At 37.1% G+C, this 25954-nt stretch overlaps 1 protein-coding gene across 1 annotated transcript in view; it reads right to left on the bottom strand.

Moving 5' to 3' along the window:
* The window catches only part of LOC126820663 (WD repeat, SAM and U-box domain-containing protein 1), a 153458-nt gene that overhangs the window by 82703 nt on the left and 44801 nt on the right, over positions 1–25954 (bottom strand). The window contains exon 4 of the mRNA XM_050548788.2: positions 18435–18533. Coding sequence (XP_050404745.1) covers positions 18435–18533 — 99 coding nt within the window. The remainder of the gene's footprint in view (positions 1–18434; positions 18534–25954) is intronic.

The raw sequence follows: 25954 nt of genomic DNA, 5'->3' as shown, positions 1-25954 counted from the left end.
ACCGCTTGTTATATGTATATCAATGAATAGGCGGACATTTTGGAAAAGATGGCTGTAACGACCACCAGGGGGAGCTGCTGAGGTGGATCCACATCCCAAAATAATCAGTAGGGTTGATGCCATCTATGTGCCAAGTTTCATGCTTTTAAACCGAAATGCACGATTCTACCAAAAATTCTTCCTTAACCGCCCCACTATACCCCGTACCAAATTCATCATCTAAATCAATGCTGATTTGTTCGCTATTCAGACAACCCTCCCCGTGGCATCCTCCACACGCTTCAACACATTTCAAACCATTCTGTGTACAAGAACATGACGAGCATTGGTTTTTCAACGATTTACATTTACATTTCTGTCATGTTCTTGTACACAGAATGGTTTGAAATGTGTTGAAGCATGTGGACGATGCCACGGATAGGGTTGTCTGAATAGCGAACAAATCAGCATTGATTTAGAAGATGAATTTGGTACGGGTTAGAACAAATCAGAACTGAAGAATATTTTGATGATTTTATTGATGATGATCTGAATGAATATTTTATGGTGTCCAGAATGTTCCTCTTGTCTATGTGCTTGCTGTTGTTGCTTTATTCACAACACGTCTCCGCCATTTTGAATTTTGACATCACAGTGACGTCACAGTTCCGCCATTTTGTATTCTGACGTCACGGTGACGTCGTACATTACTTTTTACATCATTTCTGGAATCCTTGGTATCACTTTCCTATATGTTGATAATACATTTCTAGGCTGTAAAATTGATATTTTTGAAGTTATAAATGGTTTTCAGTTTCATTATGTTGACCCAGGGGGTCAAAATTTCAAAATGCTGTAAAAAAAAATTTGCTCAACTCCGATCGACAAAGCTGGATTTGTCACCTTCTCCAACCAGCCTACTAGGTCAAACCAATTTAACATTTTCAATGTCACCGGGAATGATGTAATTTGGGCAAAAATTTATATTTATAGCCTTCTTGAAACCAGTAATTTATTCAAATGAGTCGTATTTGTTATTTGTTTAAAATTTTGATATTTGATTCCAATCAACTAATAGAATGAACCCATACGATCATATAGATATCACAAAATGGTTTCTAACTTGTTCAGTTGCCGACAAATAGACGATTTTCAACATGTAACTTTTCAAGGTTTTTGGTCCATAAAAGTGTCAATTATTATTTGATTTTCATAAATTTTCCAGTGTGTGATACCTAATGCCATTTACAATCTCATAAAAGTAATTTAACACTTTTACTGTCACCGGAAGTAACGTCATTTTGGCAACCAGCGGCTGCCAGGCAGGATACGCCCACATTTTCGAGAGATGGATAGAGAACAAGCTAAAAAGAAAGTGATTTTTCCTACAATCAAGGGCCATAATTCAGGAAATTACAATTTGATATGCGCAAATATCAAAAGGAACCTAGATCTTTGTGTTATAAACTTACATTTCAAGTTTCAACAAAATCGGATAAAAATTGTGACATCCATAGGATTCACAACCTTGATATACCATATTTTTACGCTATATGAAAACGAAGGGCGGCCATTTTGTCTGTCAGTTTTGGCCCGATTTTCACGAAATTCGAACTCAGCCGTCCTTATGGTGTAACAGTGATATAATAATATGTTTTTTTAAAACAGATAAAAATTATGACCTCTAGTCTATAGGGTCCACAAGCTAAAAACGCGATTTTTCGTACAATCAGGGGCCATAATTCAGGAAGTTACAGTCCAATATGCGCGAATATCGAAAAGAACCGTGATCGTTGGGTTGTAAACTTACATTTCAAGTTTCAACAAAATTGGATAAAAATTGTGACCTCTATAGTGTCCACAACCTTGATATACCATATTTTTATGCTATTTGAGAACGAACAGCGGCCATTTTGTCTGTCAATTTTGGACCGATGTTCACGAAATTCGAACTCAGCCCTCCTTAGGGTGTAACGGTGATATAATAATACAGTTTTTAAAATCGGATAAAAATCATGACCTCTATAGGGTCGACAAGCTAAAAACGCAATTTTTAAAACAATCAGGGGCCATAATTCAGGAAGTTACGGTCCGATATGCGCGAATATAGAAAGGAACCGAGATCTTTGGGTTGTAAACTTACATTTCAAGTTTCAACAAAATCGGATTAAAATTGTGACCTCTATAGGTTCCACAACCTTGATATACCATATTTTTATGCTATTTGAGAACGAACAGCGGCCATTTTGTCTGTCAATTTTGGACCGATGTTCACGAAATTCGAACTCAGCCCTCCTTAGGGTGTAACGGTGATATAATAATACAGTTTTTAAAATCGGATAAAAATCATGACCTCTATAGGGTCGACAAGCTAAAAACGCAATTTTTAAAACAATCAGGGGCCATAATTCAGGAAGTTACGGTCCGATATGCGCGAATATAGAAAGGAACCGAGATCTTTGGGTTATAAACTTACATTTCAAGTTTCAACAAAATCGGATTAAAATTGTGACCTCTATAGGTTCCACAACCTTGATATACCATATTTTTACGCTATTTGAGAACGAAGGGCGGCCATTTTGTCTGTCAGTTTTGTGTCGATTTTAACGAAATTCGAACTCAGTCTTCCTTAGGGTGTAACGGTGATATAACAATACGTTTTTTTAAATCAGATAAAAATTATGACCTCTATAGGGTCCACAAGCTAAAAACGCGATTTTTCGTACAATCAGGGGCCATAATTCAGGAAGTTACGGTCTGATATGGGCGAATATCAAAACGAACCCAGATCTTTGGGTTATAAACTTACATTTCAAGTTTCAACAAAATCGGATGAAAATTGTGACCTCTATAGTGTCCACAAGCTAAAAACGTGATTTTTCGTACAAACAGGGGTCATAATCCATAAAGTTTCGATCCGATACATGCCAATATTGAAAGCAGCCGAGATCTTTAGGAGATAAACCTATATTTCAAGTTTCAACAAAATCGGATAAGAATTGTGACCTGTAGAGTGTCCACAAACAATTATGGGTGGACGGACAGGGGCAACGACAATATACGTCCACATGAAAATGTGGGCGCATAAAAAAAGTGTAAAATTAAGCTATTTACAACCCATCCAGCGTCTTCATATTTTCAAATATTTCTCCGTAACTTTCATAAACTTGTAGCAATAATCCATACAATGAGTCTTTTTTGACATGTTTTTAAAATTTTGATATTTGATTCCAATCAACAAATAGAATGAGCTCATACGATCATGCAGATACCACAAAATGATTTCTAACTTGTATGGTTGCAGAGAAAAAGACGATTTTCTACTAGTCACTTTTCAAGGTTTTTGGTCTATAAAAGTGTCAAGTATTATTCGATTTTCATAAGATTTTCACCATTGTGATGCCATGTGCCATTTCTGATTTCATAAAACTAATTTTACATTTTCATTCTTACCGGAAGTAATCTCATTTTTGCAAAACAACTATATTTTCAGCCTTCAAAACAAATATATTTTCAGCCTTCAAAACAAATATATTTTTTAAAGTGAGTTCTATTTAGCATTCGTTTAACATTATATTTGATTCCAATGGACATATAGATTGAATCAATATGATCATATAGATATCCACAAATTGCTTCTAGCATTTTCTCTTATCAAGAAATAAGCACTTTTGTCAGGATCCTTTTTTAAGATTTCTTGCCTTTTTAATTTCAGTTTATGGATTCTAGGTTAATTATTTATTTCCCGGTATGTATACTACAAAGTTCATATGTTTCATGGTGCAAATTCTCAACTTTTTTGTAACCCATAAAGTTTTCTGTCGCCACCGGAAGTGACGTAATTTTGTGAAAATTTACAATTTTGACTGGGATCACTTATTAACAGTGTTGAAAATTTACGTCGGTCCGCCGATAAATAACTGGACGGGCCGACATCTTTTTATTTTGAAGATGGCAGGTCGGCCCTGTGAGCCGACTGTTTTTGTCATGGATATTTTGTTCATGGTTCTATCAAATTCTCCTTTGAGAATATTTATATTGCCCCTATTTAAACCCGAAATATACTGAGCGCCATGGAAAACGCATCATTTAGTTTTTCGTATAACAAAATGATCCTGTAAACATATCTTATTTATTTTGCTTCTTATTGTGAACAATATTCAAATGGGAACACATCAATAACAACACATTTGTACACTTTTGGATGTTTAATCTGTAACCAACGGTACAAAGTCAGAGGGGTCAAAACCAAAAGTACGACACAGATGTCAGTAGCGCGTGTGTCCTCCACGGCCATCATCACGTTAGGCTACAGCATTAACGCGACCCCTGCAAATGTGTAGGGCGGTCCGGTAATAAAATGTGAAGCCTCCCCCCACCATTACACTTCCCCCACCCCATCGATTCGTTTCGAAGACACAGCAGTCTGCAAGACGTTCCCCAAGACGTATCCACACACGTTGACGGCCATCAGCGTGATAAAGATGAAAGCGACTCTCATCACTGAAGAGCACACTTTGCCAGTCTGCTCTTCTCCATGTCTGGTGTCCTTGAGCCCATATCAAATGCCGCTGACGGTGATGATCCCTGAGGATAGCTCCAACATAAGGTCGTCGTGCACGGAGTCCTACTTCTCTTAGACGACGTCTCACGGTGTTGGCACTTACTGGTCCTTGTCTTCCGACGACTGCTGCACCTGTTCGAGTCGCTGGGCGGAATCTGTCACGCAGATGAGTCACCCGGATGTAGCGGTCTTGAGTCTGGGTTGTAACGCGTTGTGGACCAGGACGTTGACGGTCACGTGTTGATCCAGTAATTCGAACACGTTCCACCAACCTGACAATAGTGGACTGATGACAATTGAAGTGTCTGGAAATAGCATGTGTAGACATGCCAGCCCGAGACATTCCGATGGCTTCATTCCGTTGATTTTCAGTAAGTTTCGGCATCTCTAGCTCGATCCTTCACACGTCCAACAACAAATTATGACAGATTGACGTTTCACAGTTCATGTACTGCACATTAAGTTGAAAACATGCTTCTAAAGGGCTCACGCACAATGCTGCACGTGAATATTTGGTTTTTCATGTGCATCTTGTGCAATTTTTTTTTTGTGCACACGGGCCGATATTTGCGTTTGGGAGCATTTTGTGAAACAATAGTTCATAGTATTGCATAATATTATACATACAAAACCACCTAGTAATAAAATATTTGGGAAAAAAAGTGATGCGTTTTCCATGGCGCTCATTATATATTTCATCCAGATATTTAACAGTATTTCATTACCGGAAATAAAAATAAAATTGTCCACCGAAAGAAATTATCGTTGTAGGAGTGAGGTCGTGCTTGCAAATATCGGCATTTTGATCAAGTGTGGAATAGATGAGTGTGTATTCCGAAAGTATGCCTTACTGTCTGATTTGTCTTTATCCGATATTGAATACACATGCATAATCCGGCATATTATATTCATTCCTTCAATGGAGAGATCCAAAACATGTATGCTACTAAACTAGGTCAGTCCATCTGATGTACTGTCATGAATCCAAGAATAAATATTCACGTGATATAAAAAATTTGTCTTGTAAAAATAAAATTGAAAAACCAGAGCTGAAAATTCCCCGAAAGCCTAACTACGGGTAACAATATAATTCCAACGAGTGACCTTTCCCACCATTATTTCCAACTCTCATGATTTAATAGCAGACTTGATTATCAAGTCTATTTCTTTAATGAAGATTTCACTACCGTACTGCAGACCCAAGTCTTCGAAATCAGGCACGTGCAATATGTCATATAGGAAGAATAACAAAGAGTTTATCATTCCATAAATATAGGCTATCCCAACATGTGACATCAGGTCAGTTTTAATAATGATAAAAAATGAGGTGTCATCTGCCAAACAGCATTGATAGTTTACTTTCATGTTGAAAGAGGTCACAGTCTTTCATTACACAGTTCCACACTTCATGATGAATGAAACAAAACAAATGATTAATCTGTATTTTGTAAGACCTTAAAAGCTAGTTTCATTTCATTTTATTTCTATGCACAATATTTTCTGTTAATTTTCGAAGAATGTTAAAGGCCATTTTAATCTTCAGATTTCCATGTCAATGGAAATTCGAGATACTTTGTCAAGCTTGGGGTGGAATGATCTTTTTCTGTCTATACACGAAGTTTAAACATTAAATCTTTCAAAAGTTAAAATTGTATTGTGAACAGTTAATCAATATTGAATATATATTTGAACTTTTAAACCTGTCCCAAATGGCTGTGGAAGACACCTACGGAACTTAAAAGTTTAAGGAATTTGGGATGGGGTAGTGTACGTGTGTTTTGTTAATACTTATTGGGCCCACAAGTTAATGTTTGGACCTACAACTTTCATGAATGGCGTCTACCAGCGGGTCCTGTTGGTTTACAACTTTTCTTGCCAAATTTTAAACACTCCTTATTAACATATGTAACACATGGTAACAAATGTATAAATGGAATTGATGTTGCTGGATTTGGATGATTCTCTGTCTATTTTGTAACACATGTGCAATGCTTATGTGGAAACATGTTTAACGGTTTCATTGTTACCGGAAGTGACATAAGTTCAAGCGTAACTTGGCATCGGAAATGACACAAGTTCAAAGATACTGTGGCACCGGTGAAACCCGTCATTACTGGGTCGCAGTTCTAGTGATGATTGTTTTTACCAAAAAAACAATCATCCAACACGTTGGCCATTTTATTTTCCACTTGAGCATATCTCAGAAACTACTTGTCAGATCGATCCCATATCTTTGGTTTTACGGGAAATTCGGCATGACTTAGCGATTAAATCTATTTCGAACATTCGTCGACAATGCGAAATGTCTGAAATCACTGAAGTTGTAGTTTTTTTAAATATTGCCGTAATATTTACAATAATCGGCGGATTTTACCATTTGGTACATTTTGACATAGCCGGAGACAGGGCAAATAGCTACAGTACTTCAGATTTTTGATTTTCGACGATTTCTCACTGATATTAGGCGCGAAATTTTTTATTTTACACAGGACTAAAGAGTCATCTGACTTGAGTAATTTGAGTTAGCCGCTATTGGCTAATTCAGTTTTTCAGTCCTGAATTAATTATTTATTGTTCGATTTATATAAGACAAACTTCATTAGCTCCGTTTTCCGAAATGTCATCTTTTTTGTTACCGTTAAAGTTTCCTGTCGGCACCGGAACTGACATAATTTTACCAAAAACTACAAATTTGACAGTTTGGTACCACTTTTTGAAAGCAAATATTATTATTTTCAAATCTGGTATAAATGAAAGGTTGCGTTCTTGAAAAGCCCACAAAGCATCGGGCTCAGTTTTTTAATTTCGATTTCGTTTTCAGGCTATTTCGATTAAAAGGTAAAAGATAGGTTGCCAGGCAACGAAACATACCCCCACAGCAGCTAAATCGTCCGAGCAGTCAACAAGAGTTGTCGCATATTCTTACTTTTTTCGGTAATGAAACATTTATAATACACTAAAATCTGATTAAGAGCAACAACTCATGAAGTAATTATCACAAAACCATTAGAATTTGTTTGGTTTTTATGAAGTTCTGTCCCATGCTAATGTTTTGTATACAAAACTTTTAATATCATGGATTTAGCTGTTCAAGTCATAAAAATTCATTGAAAATCAATATACGTGTTGGTCTCAAGATCTTAAACTCTGTGTATCAATCTGAAGTCAATCGGATGATAGCCTTTACAGTGTCACAAAGTGATCAAGGGCCATAACTCTGCCTGTACTTATCGGAAATTGTTGAAAATCAATAGGCTTCTTCGTCTCATGACCTTTCACACTGTGTATAAATTTAAAGTCAATTGGATATTAACTTTGGCCTTTAGAGTGTCCACAAGATTTTTTGAAGTGATCAATGGTCATAACCCTGGCAGTAATTATCGGAAATCGCTGAAAATCAATAGGCTTCTTCGTCTCATGACCTTAAACACTGTGTATAAATTTAAGGTCAATCGGATATTTACTTTGGCCTCTAAAGCGTCGACAAGATTTTTCAAAGTGATCAAGGGCCATAACTCTGGCAGTAATTATCGGAAATCGCTGAAAATCAATAGGATTCTTCATCTCATGACCTTAAGCACTGTGTATAAATTTAAGGTCAATCGGATATTAACTTTGGCCTCTAGAGCGTCCACAAGATTTTTTGAAGTGATCAAGGGCCATTACTCTGGCAGTAATTATTGGAAATCGCTGAAAATCAATAGGCTTCTTCGTCTCATGACCATAAACACTGTGTATAAATTTACGATCAATCGGATATTAACTTTGGCCTCTAGAGCATCCACAAGATTTTTTGAAGTGATCAAGGGCCATAACTCTGGCAGCAGTTATCAGAAATCGCTGAAAATCGATAGACTTCTTCGTCTCATGACCTTAAACAGTGTGTATAAATTTAAAGTCAATCGGATATTAACTTTAGCCGCTAGAGCGTCCACAAGCAATTGTGGACGCAGGACCGCCGGAGGCGACGACAATATACGACCACATTTAAATGTGGGCGTATAAAAACTATATTTTGAGCCTTCAAAACAGATATTTTATTGAAATGAGTCTGATTTGTAATGTTTTTAAAATTATGATATTTGATTCCAATCAACAAATATATTTTGCTTCTTATTGTGAACAATATTCAAATGGGAACACATCAATAACAACACATTTGTACACTTATGGATGTTTAATCTGTAATCAGCGGTACAAAGTCAGAGGGGTCAAAACCAAAATTACGAGACAGATGTCAGTAGCACGTGTGTCCTCCACGCTGTGCATTGACGTTGCATGGAATTAACAAATGTTTGAAAGAAGGCCTGGGGCAAATTGTTCCATTCTTGGACAAGAGCAGCTTCTAAGGCAGCAATGGTGTGCATCTGTGGTCTCCGATACAGACGGCACCCAATCTCATCCCAGACATGTTCTATGGGTGCCATGTCCGGAGACATGGCTGGTCCAAGACATTGATGTTGTTAGCAGCCAGGTAGTCCATACTAAAACGGGCGGTATGCGGACGTGCATTATCCTGTTGGAAGTGCTGAAGTTGTGGGTGCGCTCGAAACATCAGAACAACAATTGGTTGCAAGACATCATCATGGTAGGCGACAGCATTAACGCGACCCCTGCAAATGTGTAGGGAGGTCCGGTCATGAAATGTGAAGCCTCCCCACACCATTACACTTCCCCCTGCCCATCGATTCGTTTTGAAGATGCAGCAGTCTGCAAGACGTTCCCCAAGACGTCTACACACACGTTGATGGCCATCAGCGTGATAAAGATGAAAGCGACTCTCATCACTGAAGAGCACACTTTGCCAGTCTACCCTTCTCCATGTCTGGTGTCCTTGAGCCCATATGAAACGCCGCTGACGGTGATGATCCTTAGCTGAGGATAGCCCCAACCAGAGGTCGCAGTCACGCAAAAATCCGCGTATTTAACGCATTTTTTTCAAAATAAACGCAAATATTGACGGACGCTGCGTAATTTACACGCAGAAAATTTCCCCGACGTGAGAATAATTAGATTATTCTATGTCGTAGTTTGTACAATTTATGTGCATCACCCGGCATTTACACACCTCTACTGTACGTAGTCTCCGTAGTTTTTTTATATTTCCTCTTATTTCATTCATAAGTTCATGGCAGTAAGCCTACGTAGCTATCCTATTGGAAGCAATAAAGCGCATTTCATACAAGACTTGGGATTGGCTAGAACAAGATATACTGTTTACATTCAGCCAATCAAATGTTGGCTTTCATAGCAATAGTTTTCTCTTTACATCCTGTCGAAGTGAAAGATTGAAATGACTGTGCCGTCAACTATAGATATGCCGTTAACCTCCAGTCGTCATTAGACTAAATACAGTAGGCATATCAATGAAATAAGGACGCTTAAAATAGGGTTGTTCACAAAACGACTTTACACGCTTCTATATTGAGTATTTTGAGAGGCTCTTCACGCAGATGTGGAGGGCAAAAACGCAAAATTTTGGAATGTCTGCATATTTTTACGCAACTCGAAATTGATCTACTGCGACCTCTGGCCCCAACATAAGGTCGTCGTGCACGGAGTCATACTTCTCTTAGACGACGTCTTACGGTGTTGGCACTTACTGGTCCTTGTCTTCCGACGACTGCTGTACCTGTTCGAGTCGCTGGGCAGAATCTGTCACGTAGATGAGTGACCCGGATGTAGCGTCTTGAGCCTGGGTTGTAACGTGTTGTGGACCAGGATGTTGACGGTCACGTATTGATCCAGTAACTCGAACACGTTCCACCAACCTGACAATAGTGGACTGATGACAATTGAAGTGTCTGCCAATAGCACGTGTAGACATGCCAGCCCTGGACATTCCCTTGGCTTCATTCCGTTGATTTTCAGTAAGTCTAGGCATCTCTAGCTCGATTCCTTCACACGTCCAACAACAAATTACGACAGATTGACGTTTCACAGTTCATGTACTGCACATTAAGTTGAAAACATGCTTTTAAAGGGCTCACACACAATGCTGCATGTGAATATTGGGTTTTTCATGTGCATCCAGTAACTCGAACACGTTCAACCAACCTTACAATAGTGGACTGATGACAATTGAAGTGTCTGGCAATAGCACGTGTAGACATGCCAGCCCTGGACATTCCCTTGGCTTCATTCCGTTGATTTTCAGTAAGTCTCGGCATCTCTAGCTCAATTCTTTCACACGTCCAACAACAAATTACGACAGATTGACGTTTCACAGTTCATGTACTGCACATTAAGTTGAAAACATGCTTTTAAAGGGCTCACACACAATGCTGCACGTGAATATTGGGTTTTTCATGTGCATCTCGTGCAATTATTTTTTTTGCACACGGGCCGATATTTTTTGCATTTGGGAGCATTGTGTGAAACAATAGTTCATAGTATTGCATAATATTATACATACAAAACCACCTAGTAATAAAATATTTGGGAAAAAAAAGTGATGCGTTTTCCATGGCGCTCAGTATAGATTGAACCCATACGATCATACAGATACCACAAAATGGTTTCTAACTTGTACGGATGTAGAGAAATAGACGATTTTCTACAAAGTGACTTTTCAAGGTTTTTGGTCTATAAAAGTGTCAGTTATTATTCGATTTTCATAAAAATTTTCACCATATGATGTTTTATGCCATTTATGATTTCACAGAACTAATTTAATATTTTTAGTATCCCCGGAAGTAAACTGTATTTCTAGCCCCCAAAAGGAACAATTTTTTTTAAGTGAGTTGTATTTATTATTCGTTTAACATTATGATATTTGACTCCAATGGACATACAGATTGAATCAATAAGATCATACAGATGTCCAAAAATAGCTTGTCGAGAAATAACAATTTTGTCAGGATCATTTTTTAAGATTTTTTTCACATTTTAATTTCCGATCAGAAAGTCAGCTAACTTAGCGGTGAGTTAGTAACAAATTTTGTCAGGATCACTTTTTTGAAATATGTAACACATGGTAACAAATGTATGAATGAAATTGATATTGCTGGATTTGATTGATTCTGCGTCCATTTTATAACACGTCTGCAATGTTTATGTGGAAATCTGTTTATTGGTTCCATTGGTACTGGAAGTGAGACGAGTTCAAGGGTAACGTGGCACCGAAAGTGACATACGTTCAAGGGTAACGTGGCACCAGTGAAACCGTCATTACTGCTTCACAGTTCTAGTTCTTATTATTATTATTAAGATCCAACAAAGTGAACAAGGGCCATAACTCTAGAAGTAATAAACGGAAATTGCTGAAATTCAAAAGGATTTTTTTTTTTTACTAATTTAAATGACGCATATCAATTTCATACAGATCGGCAGATAACTTTTGATGTTAGAGCTTTCACCTGGTGCAACAAAGTGAAACAAGTGCCAGAACTCTGGAAATAATTAACAGAAATTGCTGAAATTTAATAGGCTTCTTCGTTTCACCAATTTAAATAATGCATATGAATTTCACAAAGATCGGATGATAACTTTTGGTGTTAGTGCGTTCACAAAGTGAAACAAGGGTCAAAACTCTATACATAATAAACAGAAATTATTGAAATTAAATATTGAATGTATTACGTATTTTCTTAGCCTTTCCTTTTTGACATGTTTACGAGCTAGAAACCAATATTGAGCTGGGGCCATAATATTGCTACAAAGCAGCCACATTCTGTCAATTATTCACAAAAACCCAATCAATAGGGTTTTGCTATATCAAGATTATCTTTTTTTCAGGGGAAGTAACTCTAGTCTTTATTAGGAGGCAGACCACCATTAATTTCCCCATTGACTTCAATGTTAATTCTGGCCTCTTTGCCCACCTCCAACTTTTCCACAAATTTTCATTGGGGTGAATGCTTTTCACTACAGACAGAGGAACAAATGGTCATGTCTTTGCACTAAAATTTGTATGAGGTTGACCACCAAAATTTTGAGATACACAAACTTGAAGAAGCATACTAAAAACATGTAACTAGTTGCCGTACATATCGCCGTAGTTAACCTGATAACCCTCTTATCCTTCCGCCTCAAAATCATGAATATTTACCAAAACCTGGCAGAAAATGTTAATTCAAACCATCTTCGTCCTTTCTAGACCAAAAAATCAACAAATATGGGCATGCAAAAGGGGAGAAAAGAGAGAGAGAGAGAGAATTGCTATAAATAGACGAACTACAATTCGTGGGTACCAAGATGATGAAATTTAATGGTGGTCTGCCTCCATTAGAACATTACGTCACTTTGAATAGCTTTCATTTGATGAAGGGGGGGTTGGATGGCCGAATGGTTAGCACGTGTGCGCTGTATCATAAGGTCTGCCATTGAGTCAACTGGCATGGTTTCGATTCCCGGTTGTACATGACAAGGAGAAGGGTCGCCTGTCCAACTTTGTTGGTTTTTCCGGGTCCTCCAGTTTCCTCCCACTGCTAAAGACCCGTACGCACAAGCGAATTATTGAAATAGAATTGAACCATGTGTTAGTCCCAAAATGACCTAGTTTGTGGCGAGTGGACATTAAACCCTCCCACTGCTAAAGACGTAAGCAAATTATTGAAATAAAATTGAACCATGTGTTACTCTCTCTCTCATTTGTTTGATGAAGTTTGAGTGTAAAATCAATGTACAAATATGTTAATTAATAATGCTGATGAAATAGCGGAGAAGAAAACAAAAATGCTGCATGAAAAATATAACAAAGACAAGCGGTTGCCATGTAAGATATGCCCACATTTTCCAAGAAAAGGATGGAGAACAGGGAAAATCAAAAGGACTCATATAGTCCCAATAATGCTTCACATTGAATTTTAAATAAAACAGAATCGCCACCCGAGTTGTGAATTTATGAGACCAAGTTTTTCTAGACTAGTTTTTTTGTGTAGATTCCAAATCTGGGTGGTGATCAGGCGTTTGAGGAGTCAAATTCGAGATATCGGTGCTGGTGCTCCAATGTCTACAATTGGGGAAAAATATGAATATGTTGCATAAATGATGATCATGTTGTATACGGTAAGCAAGTTGTTGATCAACAACCAAGAAGATATTTATCCCGCTCATATTATGAACTTTGATTTTGAATCTTCTCATAAAGACAAAGAATAAACTAATATCTAAATATGTTTCTGATTTACTGTTATTTCGATTTACATTTCTAGATCTCTTGAAAAGTACCATTACAATTTAATATCTTGAATGATGAAATCGGTACTACAGGAAAAAGCTCAAGAAAAGCCACTTTTCAGGAGGATTTTGAACCAAATGATTTCTGTCCACCAAAACTACATGTCACCCCCCCCCTCCCACCGCCACCCGCAATCTTATACAAATATTCCCACCCCCCCCCCCCCGAAACCAAACCCCCACACAATGGGAATCTTATACACATCTTTAGAGATGTTTCATCAAGCTCCAAGAAAATCATTATTTAAATCGTGAACTCATTTCCCGCCACCCCCCGTCCACACACGCATACCTGCAGTCACCCACAACACCTCCCCACAAATCAAAACAGTTTTCCAGGGGCATCACTTGTCTTTTTTCACGATTTTAAGCAGTTCCATGTCACACATTTTGCACGCGCATTTCCTGCACTCTGGCCCTTTAAATACAGATCAAAATTTCAACATTCATCACTTCAGAAAAATGCCACGCCTTACACAAGAAAACAGGAACAGAGCTATTGGCATGCTGGATCAGGGGGCTTCACAGGTAGCCGTCGCCAGACACTTTAATGTCCACCCATCGATCATTGCTCGCCTCAGACAACCCTTCCACGCCACTGGAAGAGTTGCCGATTGATCCCGACCTTGAGCGACCCCTTTAACAACTGCTGCTCAAGATCGCCAAATCCGACTACAGCATCTGCGTAACAGGTTCCAGTCAGCTACTGCTACTGCCAGGGGAACTGTTGGAACACGGCAACATCAGATCAGCCCTCAACAGTCCGAAGATGCCTGGCAGCTCTTGGGTTACTCTGCCGTCGACCTTACCAAGGTCAAATCCTTTTGCATCGTCATCGACTAGCCAAACAGCAATGGGACGCAAATCAGGGGTGTCTCCACAACACACTATGGCGAAAGGTCATCCTCTCGAATGAATTCCGATTCAACCTCAGTTTTCCTGATGGATGTCACCGTATCTACAGACGTTGACATGAACGCTTTGCTCGTAACCCGATCGAACACCTTTGGGATGAACTTCGACGACGGGTTCGAACTCAAGCCGTGCAACCACGAACTGTTGCAGAGTTGGCACAGGCACTCCAAAATCATTGGCAAACAATCCCACAGCTTGTAGTGAGACATCTGTGCCAGTCCATGCCAAGGCGACTTCAGGCATGTGTAAGAGCTCAGGGTGGACATACCCAATATTGACTTCACATGACCCCTGCTTTGTTTAATGGTTCTCTGATGTTTTGGTTTTGTGCATTTGTAGTGAATTCTTTCATGAAATTATCCACAGATGCTTGTTATCTCGATTTTGTCAATTGTTATGTACATTTGTTAAAAGTTGTTGCACTTTGAATTTGGCATTGCATTTTTAATGGCTTTGAATATACTTATGGAAAGGATATGCTGATAATTACTTGCATTATTTATAAATATTATGAAGCTTTTCCGGTGATCTTTAAGTTTCATCAAAACCTGATAAAAATTGTGAACTCTAGAGGATTCACAACCTTGGCATTACATACTTTTACACTATTTGCATACAGGGAGCAGGCCATTTTGTTTGGCAATTTCGGTGCAATCTTCACATCTTATTATGGTGGAAAGGTGGTATATTGGAACGGTTTTTAAAATTGGATAAATATTTTGATCTCTAGATTTTCCACAAATCTAGATTTTTTCGTACAATCAGTGCCCATAATCCATGAAGATATAAGTGATTATCGAAAGGAATCGAGATCTTTGAGATATAAATATACTTTTCAAGTTTCATTAAAATCGGATAAAAATTGTGACCTCTAGAGGTTCAACAATCTTGGTATTACACATTTTTACAATATTTGCATACCATGAGCGGCCACTTTGTCAGGTAGTTTTGGTCCAGTTTTTACAAAATTTAAACTCAACCATCATTAGGGTGTAACGGTGATACATTAGACCAGTTTTTAAAATCAGATAAAAATTGTGATTTCTAGAGGTTCCACAAGCTAAAAACGCAATTTTTTTGTACAATCAGGGGCCATAATCCATGAAGTTATGGTCCAATATGCGCAAATATGAAAAGGAAAAGAGATGTTTGGGATATAAACATATATTTTAAGTTTTATTAACAACGGATAAAAATTGTGACCTCTAGAGGGTCCACAAGCTAAAAACGTGATTTTTTGTACAGCCAGGGGTGATAACCCATGAAGGTATGGTCCGATACATGCAAATATTGAAAGGAATCGAGATCTTTGGGAGAAAAACCTATATTTCAAGATTCATCAAAATAGGATAAAAATTGTGACCTGTAGAGTGTCCACAAACAAATAGTGGACGGACGAGCGACAACAATACACGTCCGCATGAAAATGTGGGCGTATAAAAAACGTGGTTTTTTGTACAATCAGGGGCCATAATCCATGAAGTTTCAGTCTGATACATGCTAATATCGAAAGTAACCAAGATATTTGGGAGATAAACCTATATTTCAATCGGATAAATATCGTGACCTGTAGAGTAAACAAATCATGGATGGACGGACAAGGGTGACAACAATATATGTCCACATGAAAATGTGGGTGCATAAAAATGGCGAACAACATGTACCATTGTTACGATAAAACAATCTATGCCTCATCTTCTTAAAAATTCAAACAGTGATAACTTCGCTCAAAAAATTTGGAAATAATATGTGGTCTGTAGCTTGAAAATTGACTGAGATACGGGCATTTGAGTTTCATGAGTTAACGATAAGTATTTGAAACAAAATATGTATCTATAATTTACTTGAGTTTCAGATATATTGTTTTTGTCTTCCTAGTGAAGATATACAGCTGTTAAAGACCTTTTTGTTTAGATTACGAATCTGAAAACAGATTACAGGTGAGTGGTAGGGTTCGCATGCTACTTGGCCATGAAAATTTGAATGAAATTTTCAATTTATTCATTTTGCATTATCAATTTTTTAACTGTTACAGCAAAAACGGACAGCTCTTTATCTAAATGTTACATAATGCATCTTTAACAACAGAGGCAGTATTAAACAACAAGTTGCGTTTTGATGCACCCAAAATTGAACACATTGAAGATCTGTTGATCTGAATCAGACAAACATTGTAGCCTCTGGAGGGCCTACAAACTTCATATATATTTTATATTTGTGTGAAAAGCAGGGGCTATAACTCTAAAATGGAAGGACTGGTGCGTACCAATTGAACTAATCCAAAAACTTTTGATCATTAACACATATTTTAAGTTTCATCAAATTCAGACAAAAATTGTGGCCTGTATTTGGTCCACAACCTTGGTATAACAGGTATAACAAGCTTTTACATGATTTGAGTAAACGGGAGTGGCCATTTTGACAGTTTGATCTCAACTATAATTATGGTGTAACAGTGATAAATTTTTTAAAATTGAAATAAAGTTAGGTTGCCAGGCAAGGAAACCTACGCCCACAGCATCTAAGTTGCCCGAGCAGTCAACAAGAGCTGTCGCATATTTTTTCTATTGTCGGTAATGAAACATTTATAATACACTAAAATCTGATTAAGAGTAACAACTCATTAAGTAATTATCAGAAAATCATTAGAATTTGTTTGGCTTTTAGTTCTGCCCCATGCTATCGTTTAGTATATGAAACATTTAATATCATGGATTTAGCTGTTCAAGTTATCAAAATTCATTGAAAATCAATATACTTGCTTGTCTCAAGACCTTAAACTCTGTGTATCAATCTAAAGTCAATCGAATGACAACTTTGGTCAATAGGGCAACCCCAAGTGATCAAGGGCCATAACTCTAGCAGTAATCATTGGAAATCATTGAAAATCACTAGGCTTCTTCATCTCACTGTGTGTACATTTAAAGTCAATCGGATATTAACTTTAGCCTCTAGAGTCCACAAGATTTTTCAAAGCGATCAAGGGCCATAACTCTGGCAGTAGCCATCGAAAAATCAGTGAAAATCAATAAGCTTCTTTGTCTCATGACCTCAAACACTGTTTATAAATCTAAAGTCCACAAGATATTTTGAAGTGATCAAAGGCCATAACTTTGGCAGTAATTATCGGATATCATTGAAAATCAATAGGATTCTTTCGTCTCATGACCTTAAACCGTGTGTATAAATTTAAAGTCAATCAGATATTAACTTTAGTCTCTAGAGCATCCACAAGCATCAATTTCATCATAATTGGATAAAATTTGAAATTACAATCCAATACATGGCAATATCCAAAATCAAATGTGAACAAAGACACAGGGGCGAGAGCATAGTACGTCCACATGACCAAAACTTTTCTTAAAACTAATCAAAAGTTTTGTACGAGCATTTCAATTATTTTTTTTTTCCACTTAGTATCAGTAATTTAGTTCTGAGTAAGGGAAATAGACTGTCCATCAGTCTGCTCACTCTGCTGTTAGATAGCAGTCGCATGACCCAATTACAATCCAATACATGGCAATATCCAAAATCAAATGTGAACAAAGACACAGGGGCGAGAGCATAGTACGTCCACATGACCAAAACTTTTCTTAAAACTAATCAAAAGTTTTGTACGAGCATTTCAATTATTTTTTTTTTCCACTTAGTATCAGTAATTTAGTTCTGAGTAAGGGAAATAGACTGTCCATCAGTCTGCTCACTCTGCTGTTAGATAGCAGTCGCATGACCCAGGGAGTTTCCTGTACCGGTAATGTTACAAAGTGAAATTTATCTGGAGTAGAATTCTACTTACTAGGTGATCCAACTTCGGCCATAAAATGCCATATTTTAATACAATCATCTTTTCCACCTGATGCCAACAGTAAATTAGCAGCAGACACTGAGTGGGTTTCTACAAAATTCAAATACACATGACTAGATGAAACACTTGTTGTTAATCAGTTACATAAAAAAAACATCTTTGGCCAACAAAAACATCAGTAGAAATATCACTTGGCATGGGCCAAGAAAGATTTAAGGCAAGCAGGACTCGTGCTGTCGGTCGCCAAAGTCGCAATATGTGATAAAAATATGAAAGTGGTGATTAAAATTTGATTTTGGCGATAACATTTTGCAGTACTGGCAACTCTTTTTGAGAGCTGTCGGAAAAAAATCTTAAAATTCTAATCGTATTTGTAGCGTATCATATTATCGTCGCCAAAATGCTCTAAGAAATGAAATGGGGTTTAACGTCCTACTGTTTTGCTCCTAAACTGGGCTAATGAAGACGGGCATACGCCATACAGTGTGCTATGAGGGAAATTTTGCCCGGGCAGCGGCGCTACGGCCTACTCTTATATCGAATTCCAACTGCCAAGGGATCTTTTACGTGCACGCCAATTTGATCACGGGACCTCGGTTTTTCGTCCCATCCGAACAACTAGACAGCTGTCCTTGTCAGGCCCTCCATCCTGCATCACTGACAAGGGGAAACCACGCCGGAAAATCTGGATGAACTTTCTCGGCAAATGCAGGGATCGACCACTCGATCTCCCGGCTAGCGAGCCAACGTCTTACCCACTTAGCCACGTGATCCCCCTCTAAAGTGAACTACGTCTATAATTGTAAGCATCTCTTATATATAAAAATAACTGACCCAAACGAATGTGCGGAAGTCTTAAATGGTGATCTTGAGAGAATAAACCTTTGGGCTAAGACGTGGCTTTTTGGCAGATAAAATATTCCAGTTGGCGTAAAAAAAAAATATATATATAAAAATTATCATCCATTTTGGATGAAAAAAATTGAAAGCCAGTGTGAGCCCTAAGGGTTTTGTCATTGATAAAGGGGCCCAATTACAGGAAGTAGATTAGAAAAGTACATGTTTTAGAACAGTTTTTCACATCCTAGGGCCCGTAAAATTATTTTTAGGGTCCCCAAAGTCAAAGGGGTTATATGTGTGAAAAAAAGGCAATTAAAATGGAGTCGGTTATGTTTAGTATTTGAAATGAAATGAAATGGGGGTTACGGTTCAGCTCCAACTGGGTTAAGGGAGATGAACATACGCCATACAGTGTGCTATGAGGGCAATTTCGCCTGGACAGCAGCACTACGGCTCACAGTTATACCAAATTCTAACTGCCAAGGGTTATTTTACGTGCACCCCAATGTGTACACGGTACTTAGGTTTGTTATCCAATCCAAACGACTCAACCTTGTCCCATCCATCCTGCATCACTGTGGCTCGTTTTTAGTAATCGAAATATGAATTTCTGTTGCTAATATCAAAGTCCCATTTATTCTCCTGATGCAATTAATTTTATGCCACCTCTTTTCTATTAAAATCCAAAATTATCACTAATTGTCTATTGTGCATAAACTTGCTATATCTGTATTATTAATTTATTTATCCGCTTTTAATACCACACTTTCACAAATTGTAGTGGGATTTTGGTTTTTTTCCTATATGGGCGATTTTATTAATTATTATTTATAACAAAGTTTTACGCGTTGCTTGACCTATTGAGACACAAGAAGATTGAATTTTTTTATATACAACTGTTGAACTGAGTGCCAAGCATATAAAATGTCATTTAGCAACATTAATTATTGTATAAAAAAGTGAAACATTAATTTACATTTATCAAGTTTCAAAGAACTCGACTATCTGTCGTTTCTTAAATCTCTTACATCGGAAATATTGCTTGAACAGCTAAAACTAAGAGTGTAACAAATTCTTTTTTATTGACAAAAAGAAAGCCATTGTGGACACCTTGAAAAACCAGCGGCTGCCAGGCAGGATACTACAGTGGCCCATATACGACTTTTAAATATTTTTTAGTTTTGGGTTTTGTTTTTTAGTTTTAGGTTTGTTTTTTTAGTTCTCACCTAGGTGAAAACGTTTTCACCTTTTCACCTCGGTGGAAACGTTTTCACCTAAGTGATAACTTATCACAGAATTTTACGTACAATCAGGGGCTATAATTCAGGAAGTTATGGACCGATATGACCGGATATCAAAAGGAAACAAGATCTTTGGGTTATAAACTTACATTTCAAGTTTCAACAAAATTGGATAAAAATTGTGACCTCTATAGGGTCCACAACCTTGATATACCATATTTTTATGCTATTTGAGAATGAACGGCGGCCATTTTGTCTGTCAGTTTTGGGCCGATTTTCACGAAATTCGAACTCAGTCGTCCTTAGGGTGTAACGGTGATATAAAAATACGTTTTTTTAAATCGGATAAAAATTATAACCTCTATAGGGTCCACAAGCTAAAAATGCGATTTTTCGTACAATCAGGGGCCATAATTCAGGAAGTTACAGTCCGATATGCGCGAATATCGAAATGAACCGAGATCTTTGGGTTATAATCATACATTTCAAGTTTAAACTAAATCGGATAAAAATTGTGACCTCTACAATTGTGTTCACAAGCTAAAAACGTGATTTTCGTAAAATCAGGGGCCATAATCCATGAAGTTAAAGTCTGATACATGCCAATATCGAAAGGAACTGAGATCTTAGGGTGATAAACCTATATTTCAAGTTTCATTGAAATCATATAAAAATTGTGACCTGTAGACGGACGGATAGACAGGGGCAACGACAATATACGCCCACATGAAAATGTGGGCGTATAAAAACCCATAAAGATTATGCTAAATCCAAAGAAACCTTTCGACTTTTCTACTTTGTATACTATTACTATGCTTCAATATTTCTATTGGTTCTTTCATGTATTCAGTACTAGGCTTGAAATTTATACACAGTGTTTAAGGTTATGAGACACAAAAGCCTACTGATTTTCAACAATTTCCGATAATTACCTCCAGAGTTATGGCCCTTGATCCCTTTGAAAAATCCTATGGACGCTCCATAGGCTAAAGGTTATATCTAATTGACTTTAAATTTATAAACAGTATTTAAGACGCTCTAGAGGCTAAAGTTGGTATCCGATTGACTTTGGATTTATACACAATGTTTAAGAGATGAGGAAGCCTTTTGATTTCCAATGATTTATGATAATTACTGTTACGGTTATGGTCCTTGATCACTTTGAAAAATCTTGTGGACGCCCTAGAGCCTTAAGTTAATATCTGACTGACTTTAATTTTATACACAGTGTGTAAGGTTATTGATTTCCAGCGATATCCGATAATTACTGCCAGTGTTATTGCCCTTGATCACTTTGAAAAATCTTCTGGACGCTCTACTAGCGGCTCTAGAGACTAAAGTTGGTATCCGATTGACTTTAGATTTATATACAGTGTTAAGTGTCATGAGATGGGGAATCCTATTGATTTCCAACAATTTCCGATAATTGCTGCCAGAGTTATGGCCCTTGGTCACTTTGAAAAATCTGGTGGATGCTCTACAGTTAATATCCCATTGACTCGAAATTTATACAGATTGTTTAACTTCATGAGAGGGGGATGCCCATTGATTGTCAATGCTTTCCGATAATTACTTCCAGAATTATGGCCCTTGATACTAAATGTTTTGTATAGTAAACGTTTGTAGAGGGCAGAACTAGAAAATAAACAAATTCTACTGATTTCTGATAATTACTTAATGGGTTGTTACTCGTACTCAGATTTTAGAGTCGTAAATGTTTTCATTACTGACCAAAGAAAAAAAATATGTGACAACCCTTGTTGACTGCCCGGACGACTTAGCTGCTGTGGGTTCCCTTTTGTGCTAAGAGGTTGATTTGCTTCGTCTTTGCAATTCCTTTTGTTAAAAGGTTCTTTGACACTTCTAAAAAAATTTTGTATTTTGTAGTTTATTCATTTTGACTAAAGTACACATAATTATTTATGTACACATAATTATGTTATATATTATAGAGAATGTTGAATATTTAAAAAATCTTTTTCACCAGAATTTGCGTGAATGTGAATTTTTTGCATTCATGGCAAAATAAAGTGCAGTGTGTCTGAATTCAATAAAACAGCGGCTGCCAGACAGAATATGCCCACATTTGCGAGAGATGGATAGAGAACAAGCTAAAAAGAAAGTGATTTTTCCTACAATCAAGGGCCATAATTCAGGAAATTACAATTCGATATGAGCAAATATCGAAAGGAACCGAGATCTTTGTGTTATAAACTTACATTTCAAGTTTCAACAAAATCGGATAAAAATTGTGACCTCTATAGGGTCCACAAGCTCAAAAGGTGATTTTTCGTACAAACAGTGGCCATAATCCATGAAGTTTTGATCTGATACATGACAATATCGAAAGCAACCAAGATCTTTTGGAGATAAACCTATATTTCAAGTTTCGTCAAAATCGGATAAGAATTGTGACCTGTAGAGTGTCCACAAACAAATTGTGGACGGACGGACAGACAGGGGCGACGACAATATACGTCCACATGAAAATGTGGGCGTATAAAAATTGTGATCTCTATAGGGTCCACAACCTTGATATACCATATTTTTACGCTATTTGAGAACGAAGGGAGGCCATTTTGTCTGGCAGTTTTGGACCGATTTTCACAAAATTTGAACTCAGCCATCCTTAGGGTATAACGGTGATATAATAATACGTTTTTTTAAATCGCATAAAAATTATGACCTCTATAGGGTCCACAAGGTAAAAACGTGATTTTTCGTTCAATCAGGGGCCATAATTCAGGAAGATATGGTCCGATATGCACGAATATCGAAAGGAACCGAGATCTTTGGGTTATAAACTTACATTTCAAGTTTCAACAAAATCGGATAAAAATTGTGACCTCTATAGGGTCCACAAGCTAAAAACGTGATTTTTCATACAAACAGGGGCCATAATCCATGAAGTTTTGATCCGATACATGTCAATAACGAAAGCAGCCGAGATCTTTTGGATATAAACCTATATTTCAAGTTTTGTCAAAATCGGATAAGAATTGTGAACTGTAGAGTGTCCACAAACAAATTGTGGACGGACGGACGGACAGGGGCGACGACAATATATGTCCACATGAAAATGTGGGCGTATAAAAATAATCATTTCTGTAACATTCAATACATTGTAATTGCATATCCATGTACTTATCCATCCTTAAACTACCCCCCTGAGATGACTAAATATTGGGGTGATTTAGTCAATGTGTAACTGCCGTAGATTTATATATGTATTAGATTAGAATGGTGAGCCAAATGTCCGTATTTGAGAGACTTGGTACGCAAGTCTATGTGTTTGCTCAAAGTTGGAGTATTCATTGTTTAATTTAGAATTAATTACCGTTCTACTTTATATCTAATTAATATTACTTTGTTACGTATATATACCTTTTGTAATAGGTTATTATATTTCATTAAGTATGAATTAGGTCATTTATTACTTATTTAAGCTGATTTGGTAAGCTCTAGCATATCAAGGATTACTCCAGCGCACAACTTTTTTCCCGGGCAAAAATGGAGGAGCCATAGAATTTTTGTGCGTGATAAAGTTAGAGTTTTCACGGTGACATTATTAAATATGACTGTTTTAACTAGTTTGCATTGATCTAGTTTGCATGTGGTAAACTTTCTGGGCCTGATGATGCTGTATGCAGAGCTATGGTTGCCACTTAGCATTTAGTGTTTAAGTCGGCCAACTAACGGTTCAAGATATTTCTTCGGTCCGGTGACGTCAATATGTTTCTGTTGGACTCATAATTGCATTATGATGATGTGACGATATCAGCGGTAAACGTATCTTATTTTAGACCCTGAGTATTTGTTGCAATTACTTTGTTCTAACAGTCACATACGTTTGTTATTTATGACGTCTACATAATTTCTGATGTGACGGTTGATTCACAGATGTGGTAGAAATCTAAGTATCTAAGTAATACCTATCCGGTAGTGATTAGTATTTGAGCATTTAAGATGAAGGTTACATAAGCTTCAAGTATTTTAGTACTTAAAAAGAACAGATATGATGTAAACTTTATATGTATCCAGTTTGAACAGTTACTTTTAATAAATTTGTCAGCAGTAATAAAACTCGACTTATCATTTTATTTATCCTGTGAATCTGATATGTAAATTCTAACCGCCCACACCTAGACCTCCCTCCTCCATTCCGATTTTGTGCCATAAAAGAGGCGTCGGCAGTTATAGTGAAAACTCGCTTATGCACGTACATTACGCAAAGTGAAAACTCGCTTGTGTATGCACGTACATTACGCAAAGTGAAAACTTGCTTGTATGCACGTATATTTAAAGTGCAAACTTGCTTCAGTCTATGCATAGTGAAACTTCCTTGTGTACTTGTACAAGTAAAGTGAAAACTTTTCTTCAGTCAACTTACAGTGAAACTCATTTATCCGGCATATATGCAGTGTCAACTCTGTAACTAGAGTAGAGATCGTGATGAGAAATTATTTAGCCGAAAGTATTTCATCCAGACACAGATAGAATCTTGATTGTTGAAACCTGTTCTTTGAAAGTGAAAGTTTTGTGTGAAACTTATTAACTCTTGAGAACATTGATGTTTAATACATGTATATTGTGGAAACATTGACAATTAAACAAATTAACTAAAATTTAAAGAGACAGTTTATATTTTCTTAAGCATTGACATACTATATTTGAATGTGTTACATAGTAATTAGTATCTTATGATAATTAGATCTAAGTTTGTTTATTATTTATAAGGTTAAATGTTTGTTCATAATTTATGTAAAGGTATGACTCTCATTCAATATTGGTTAAGCTTATTAATTATAGTACTTGTATTAGTTAAGAGGATTCATATTTAAGTCCTTATGCATATTTTAAGATTGGTAATTTTACTGAACCTTGTTTGCACCATATGTTCATGTATTGTAGATATGGAGTCAACTTCATCCAAGAAGAGTACAAAACATGGTTCATCATCGTCATATCACACATGTAGCGAGGCTTCGATTTCATCATATTTCTCAAAGAAAGCAGATGCCGCGGCCAATGCAGCAGCCCTCAAGGCTAAACTTAAATACATTGACGAGGAGAATCGAAAGAAACATGAATTGGAAAAACTTCAGGTCAACATGGAACTTGATATGGCGGAAGCGAGACTTAGGGCATTGTCTGAGATTCAGGATCATAAAAGCAGTCATTCTTCACCGTCGCGTAATAAGAGAAGAGAATTTGTACAAAAGTATATAAACGACATCCCCGATCAATTCAGCAATCCAGAAGAAGTTGATAAACATGCTACCTATGTGAAAGAGCCTATTGCTACTAGTGAAAGAGAACCTGTTATTACTTTAGACAGAAGAGTCCTTTGTAACGATAATGAATGCACCCCCTTTAACGTTGATGAGGATTATGGTTCGTTGAATAGAGACCGTTTTCATTCTGTTAACA

Source organism: Patella vulgata, chromosome 5 (assembly GCF_932274485.2).
Source record: "Patella vulgata chromosome 5, xgPatVulg1.2, whole genome shotgun sequence".
Taxonomy (NCBI): Eukaryota; Metazoa; Mollusca; class Gastropoda; family Patellidae; genus Patella; species Patella vulgata.
Note: the sequence above shows the minus strand (reverse complement) of the source record. Positions and strands in the feature narration are given on the sequence as shown.